At 44.4% G+C, this 7,228-nt stretch overlaps 1 protein-coding gene across 1 annotated transcript in view; it reads left to right on the top strand.

Moving 5' to 3' along the window:
- Positions 1 to 838: 838 nt before the first annotated feature.
- LOC121007839 overlaps positions 839 to 7,228 on the top strand; it is a 155,219-nt gene continuing 148,829 nt past the window's right edge. Inside the window, exons 1-2 of the mRNA XM_040440081.1 lie at positions 839 to 1,381; positions 1,901 to 2,156. Of these exons, the coding sequence (XP_040296015.1) occupies positions 839 to 1,381; positions 1,901 to 2,156 (799 nt within the window). The remainder of the gene's footprint in view (positions 1,382 to 1,900; positions 2,157 to 7,228) is intronic.

Raw genomic sequence — 7,228 nt, 5'->3', positions numbered from 1 at the left:
TTAAGCGCAAGTATGAAAATCTCTCAAAACGTATTATCTCTCTGCGTCTTCACATGATGACCCTGGGTGAATACCATAGAACACAAAAAATTCCCCGAGGGATGCGGTCTAACATTCGACCTAATTTGTTTTTTGACAATCCTGTGTTTTGCAAAAAGTTTGAATCCTTATCAAATCGCTACTCTTTAGACTTTATTTTGCTCAACATTGAGTATTTGCAACATGAATTGTCTACTCTGCAGTGTGAAAAAGGCGACATTGAAGCTGGTCTGCAGTCTCTTTTATCTTCTGAAGACCTCACTAAATATATGGAGGATATGTCCTCCCATATGAAATGTTTTCAAACTGATTCTGAAGAAAATAAAAGGGTGAAATGGTGCAGGGATACAGATGACTACAGGAAAGGGAACATCTACAATTGGCAGACTGACAGACAACTCAACACGCAACAGCGAGACAACAGGAGACGGAGAAAGACAACCCAGGCCTCCTCTAATGTGGAGCAGTCTTTTTTAGAGAAGGGTTTACAGCCACCGGAGAGACGCGGCGACGCATTAGGAGAGGTGGTCGTGGACACAAGAGAGCCAGGCGGAGTACGCAGCAGCAAGACCAGGTCAATGGCAACAAAGTCAACCTCAGGGAGGAAGAAGTGACTGTGGTCAATTTATCTTCCAAGGAACTGACTGCTACTCAAGTGAGTGTCCTGTCCAAGGGATTTTCATTTTGTCCCAGTGCACCAGTTGATTGGTTCGATATAGAATCTAACCTGTTTTCTTTTTTTCGGCGCATTAAGCTGAAAGTATGGTTCCATAAGAAAAGTGCGGCTGCGAGACCCCAGATGAGTGATTTCACCCTGGGTTCTCTCAACCTATTTTCAAAAAGTAATTTTGTACCGGTTATCAATGAGCCATCTGTCGATGCTTATATCAGCGCTGTCAGACAGGGAATTTCTGAGCTCAGGTTATCCTCTACGGGGAAGCCGGATTTCAGATACCCCAATCTGACTACCGCTGAGATAGAAGCCTTGGAGTCCCTCAGATCCGACCCCACCCTCACTCTTAAACCGGCTGACAAGGGGGGTGCGGTCGTGGTGATGGATACCACCAAATATGTACATGAAATCATGCGACAACTGAATGACCCACAGGTGTATAGGATTTTAGATTCTGACCCTAAATTCATGATAGCGGACATCATCCGCCGATGTCTCAGGGAGGCCTTGTCCGCAGGCATTATCGATGGGGGTCTTAGTGATTTTCTTGAGGTAGCACATCCGGTCACTCCTGTGATTTATGTGCTGCCCAAGATTCACAAGACCCTCATCGATCCTCCGGGACGACCTATCGTCTCGGGTTCCGACTCCATCTTCAGCGGCATAGCTGTATTCCTAGACAAAGTTTTGCGGGAATTTTCCATAGGGGGATCATCCTACATACAAGACACATCAGATTTTTTGAACAAATTACAAAGTGTTGATTTAACCCAGGTGTCTTCAGTGTTACTCGCATCATTTGATGTGACTTCGCTATACACGTCAATTGTACATGACAGGGGCCTCAGGGCGGTGGAGAAAATGCTGAGGACATCAGCCTACACTCCTCATGCCTCTGAATTCATCATTGATTTACTGAAAATTGTGTTACAGTACAATTACTTTCTTTTCAGGGATGTATTCTATTTGCAAGAACGTGGTGTGGCCATGGGGTCTCACGTGGCCCCCACGTACGCTAATATTTTTATGCGGTGCTATGAGGAGGATGTCGTCTATCTGTCCCACCACTTCAGCCATGTGCTGAGGTGGTGGCGATATATCGACGACATCTTCCTCATATGGACAGGCTCTGAGACTGACTTGGCCGACTTTCATGGCTTTCTCAATAGCCATGATCCCGATCTACAGTTCACCCTCATCCATTCTCGAACTGAGATCCAGTTCTTGGATACACGAGTAGTGTTCAACGAGGGTGTGTTGCAAACTGAGTTGTACACAAAACCTACTGATACCAACACGTTTTTGTGCTACAACAGCTCACACCCTCGGAGAATGATCCGGTCGCTGCCCTTCTCCCAATTTCTCCGCGTCAAGCGTGTTGTGTCGGATGAGAACAAACTTGATGCGACTCTGAATTCCATGGCTGTCAAGTTCCAAGATAGGGGTTATCCTAAACCACTACTGAACGAACACATGGACAGAGTGCGCACGCTTGATAGGACTGAGTTACTGACGAAACGGGGCACTGTCCAGAAAAAGGCCAGGATTCCGTTTGTTTCAGTATACACTGAACTCAGTCCTTCAATAAATAGGATACTGAACAAGCATTGGGGTCTGTTGGGTACATGCTTCAAAGATATCCCTGAGTTCTCATGCCCACCATTGTCATCATATCGCCGATCCCGGAACCTGCGTGACCAGTTGGTCAAGGCAGATATTGGCTCCAGGGGATCTTTGAAGCAAACCAAATTGACTCAGTCTGGCTTAGGTTGTTTTCCCTGCCTAAACTGCGTTAACTGCAGATATATCCGCAAGGGAAGGTATTTTGTACACCCCAATACCGGTGTGTCCTACAGCATTTTATTCCATCTGACTTGTGATTCTAACCATGTCATCTATGTGTTGTCTTGCCCATGTAATTTGCTTTATGTGGGTGAGACAACAACTGAATTGAAGACCCGCCTCAATAATCACCGCCTCAGTATACGTAAAAAACGGCTGGATTTGCCAGTAGCAAAACATTTTACTGAGGCCACACACAAAGAAAGTGATTTGAGGTGCTGGATCCTGGATCATATACCCCAGCCTCGTCGAGGTGGGGATAGATCCAGGATACTTAAACGCAGAGAGTTGAGCTGGATCCACAAGCTGGACAGCTTGAAGCCGAAGGGCTTGAACGCTGATTATAATTTTGGGGATGTTTTGTGAGGGTTGGTTTGCCCCCTTTGCATTTCTGGATACTGTCTCGTCTTATTGTGTACATACTCAGAGAGTTATACAACTCACACTATTCCTATCCTAATGTTTTTCTCTTTTTCTTTCTTTAGATCACTTATATCCTGCACTTTGGGGTATGGAACATACGGCTGGAGTATTCGCAGCATACCACAGAAGGGGTTCATTCTATTGTATTTACAATTACATTTGGTTTAGTTCTGTTGTTGACAGGCATGGCAGGCACCGTGAAATGACACACATGTATTTTCATTGACAGTCTATTAAATCCTTTTTTTTGTCTTATACATTTTTTTGTTGTTTGTTATTGGGAGCTGAACTTTATACGCTTTTGCAGCATCTGTTGGCCAGCTTGAGGAGATCCCTCTCGGGCAGGATGAGAGGTTGGTATCCCTGGCGTTATCCCTGCAGGCACTGCGGTCCCCGTGACTGCGGTGGATTTTCTGCCATGGTGGGGCATATAGGCACCCTATTAAATGGGTTTCCTTTTGCCCTTCTCCAACCTCCTATGCCCGTTTTTGTCTTTGGTTGGATGCGATTTGCATAGTGGCCCCTTAAGGGCAGCTCTCCAGTAACAAAGATGGCGCGTCCAGCTCGATTCACCACCGAGCATGCGCATAGGATTATACACTGTGCCCTTCTGGGAGGATGTCTGCAGTGACGCAGGGAGGTCGGCCCACTGTGATGACGTGTGACACTCCTGGTCTGCTGAGTACTCGCTATTGGTGCGCTGCCACGCCTGCGCAGAATGATATCCACAACGCCGACTCCACGGCGCTGAATGAGCCTCCTTGCTGGATGGGTATGTCCTGCGTTATTACCCCGTTGCTCCTCCCCCTGCATACACTTATGTATAATGAATATATCATATGTTGTCACATTATTTGATCGTGTCTATGTACCCGATCTGTACACATGTTTTTTGCTTAGTACACATCACTGTTTATTAATGATGACCAGCATAATTATCTACACTATAAGGTATTATGTGTATTCACTGCAAACTATTTTTATGTATTTTTATTATTTGTTGAACACACCCATTGGTTTGTGATCACATGATCTGTATTCCCTATATAATCACTGTTATTTGAGTTGTATCTTTGCTTGAGGAAGGCTCGTGACTAGAGCCGAAACGTTGCACCACCGGTGTGAATAAAGGGTTCACTGCTTTTATCCTTTGGAGTGCCGCTCATTTTTCTGAATTTATATATATATATATATACTACAGAAGACAGCACACTGTATATATACTACAGAGGACAGTGTACTGTATATACACTACATAGGACAGTACTGTATATATACTACAGAGGGCACTATACTGTGTATATATACTACAGAGGACAGTATACTGTGTATATATACTACAGAGGACAGTGTACTGTATATATACTACATGGGACAGTGTACTGTGTATATATACTACAGGGGACAGTATACTGTGTATATATACTACAGGGGACAGTATACTGTGTATATATACTACAGGGGACAGTGTACTGTATGTATACTGTATATATACACTACAGAGGACAGTATACTGTGTATATATATATTTATATACTACAGAGGACAGTATACTGTGTATATATATATTTATATACTACAGAGGACAGTATACTGTGTATACATACTACAGAGGAGAGTATACTGTGTGTATATATATATATATATATATATATATATATACTACAGAGGACTGTATATATACTACAGAGGACAGTACACTGTATATACACTACAGAGGACAGTATACAGAGGAGGACAGTATACATTGGAGGCTTGGGCAGAGAAGTGGCCGAAAAGGTTTAACACTGACAAATGTAAGGTTATGCACTTGGGATGGAATAATGCTTGGATGTATTTCTGGAGCGTAATAATATTACAGGCTATAGCTACTAGAGAGAGGTCGTTGATCCAGGAAGTTATTCTGATTCCTGATTGGAGTCAGGAAGGAATTTTTTCCCCCTAATGTGAGGAACATTGTCCTCTACCTCACAGTTTTTTTTTTTTGCCTTCTTCTGGATCAGCTTGCAGGAGAAGAGGCCGAACTGGATGGATGGAGAGCTTTTTTCAGCCTTATAAACTATGTTACTAAACTATGTTAAATGTGTCAGCCTGATGTGGCCGCACACTCACACTAAGCACCGGCCACTTAAAACCCTTTGCGACAAATTTAGCAACTTATTTACATCAAAATCCTGTAATAAAGTGTTGGTAAATGACCCTCATAGTCCTATTCTAGTCAGGAACGGTCGCTAACTTACCTGGCTAGGCTCCAGCGATGCGCTCTGGCACAGCCGCGACGAGTGAGGCGCTATGCCAGGCGCGTGTCCTAATGATGCGCAGTTCAGGCCACGCCCCCTGGTGATGCGAGCGTATCCGTAACAACAGCTCTCGCTCTGTTCCTCCCCTCAGCTCTGGCTCACTGTCACCACCAGACATCTGAGAAGCTCTGACAGACGTTCTTCAGAACCTCCCACTTGAGGTTTCTTTTGTTTTGCTTTAGTTTCCTCATCTCGTTAGCCTCTCTCAGCTGTCATGTAGTTGCACTGATTGCATCCCTTTAAATCCCTTCCCATACTGCATCACTTTGCGGTTTATACAACTTCCTGGAGTGTATGCATGCTGGATGCTACAACTGAGTCTTCTACAGATAAGTTTTGTTCATTAATTTGTATTTTCCTGTTTGCTGGATCCCAGGTGACCCTGACTCCCTCCGTATCAAGTGTAGGGAGCCGGTGGTCGTGTCCCCTCACTATTATAGGGTGTTCAGGGGTTATACAGTCGAGGTACGAGGATATGCGATCTTCTACCATTGAGAATTTTGCATAGGCTGAGCAGTTAGGGAGAGAGCCAGGTCTGTTGCAGGGCTATCCCTTTGGTTCCTTAGTTTTGGATCCAGTCAGTCGGATCTTCCTTTTGTGTCTTTTAGTTTGCTGTACACCTTCCGTGACATTATAAACCGCCATAACCGTTTCAAACATGGATCCGGTTTCACTTTTGACTGAACACATGCAGGGTCTTTCATTGGAGGTAGCAGATCTCCGTAAAACTGTTTTGCAGTTTCAGGTGACCGGTTCAGCTTGCGTTCATGGAGTTTGTTCTGAGCCTATGATCTCGCTCCCGGATACGTTCTTCGGGGGTAGTGAGAATTTTGTTCGTTTTAGAGAGGCTTGCAAACTCCATTTTCGCTTACTTCCCCATTCCTCTGGTGATGAGGAGCAGAGGGTGGGGATCATCATCTCGCTGCTCAGGGATAACGCTCAGTCTTGGGCCTTTTCGCTGCCGGTGGGGGCACGGCCCCTCTGTTCAGTGGATGAATTTTTTTTAGCCCTGGGTCAGATATATGATGATCCGGATCGTAAATAAAAAAATCCTCTAAAAACGTTCCATCTGTTACTATTGGCAAGGTTGATGCGGAAATTGAAGGTTTTCCGTTTGCTTGTAGTTCCCGTTTTGTCCTACCTGCCAGGGTGGCGCTAGAGAGCAAGAATATTTTTTGTGAGATTTTTGTAGATAGTGGAGTCAATCTTATTGATAATCAATTTGCTATAACTCATGGTTTCCAGTTATGCACTTTGGGAAAGGATATACCTGTTTTTGCTATTGATTCCGTTCCACTTTCTCAGAAATCGTTAAAGGGCATAGTTCACAATATCCGTTTGATTGTGAGTGATACTCATGTTGAGGATGTGTCATGTTTCGTCCTAAACGGATTACCTACTCCTCTAGTGTTGGAGCTACCCTGACTCACTAAACATAACCCCACCATTGATTGGCAAGCGAGGCAAATAAATGGTTGGAGTGACTTTTGCAGAGAGAATTGTCTCACAACATCTGTTTCAGAGGTTTCTACTAAGACTGTACCATCTTTTCTCTCTGAATTTTCGGATGTGTTCTCTAAAAGTGGTGTTCAGGAATTGCCCCCTCACAGGGAGTACGATTGCCCTATTAATCTCACCCCAGGCGCCAAGCTGCCTAAATCTCGTTTATACAATCTCTCCCAACCTGAAAGGGTCGCTATGCGTGCTTATATCTCTGAGAGTCTGAGAAAGGGACACATACGACCCTCGAAGTCACCTCTTGCCGCTGGTTTTTTCTTTGTTAAGAAAAAAGATGGTTCTTTAAGACCATGTCTGGATTTCAGGGAGCTGAACAGTATCACAATTCGTGACCCTTATCCGCTTCCTCTGATCCCGGACCTGTTTAACCAGATTGTGGGGGCTAAAGTTTTTTCCAAATTGGATCTAAGATGGGCATACAACCTGGTCAAGG

Source organism: Bufo bufo, chromosome 7, assembly GCF_905171765.1.
Source record: "Bufo bufo chromosome 7, aBufBuf1.1, whole genome shotgun sequence".
Taxonomy (NCBI): domain Eukaryota; kingdom Metazoa; phylum Chordata; class Amphibia; order Anura; family Bufonidae; genus Bufo; species Bufo bufo.
Note: the sequence above shows the minus strand (reverse complement) of the source record. Positions and strands in the feature narration are given on the sequence as shown.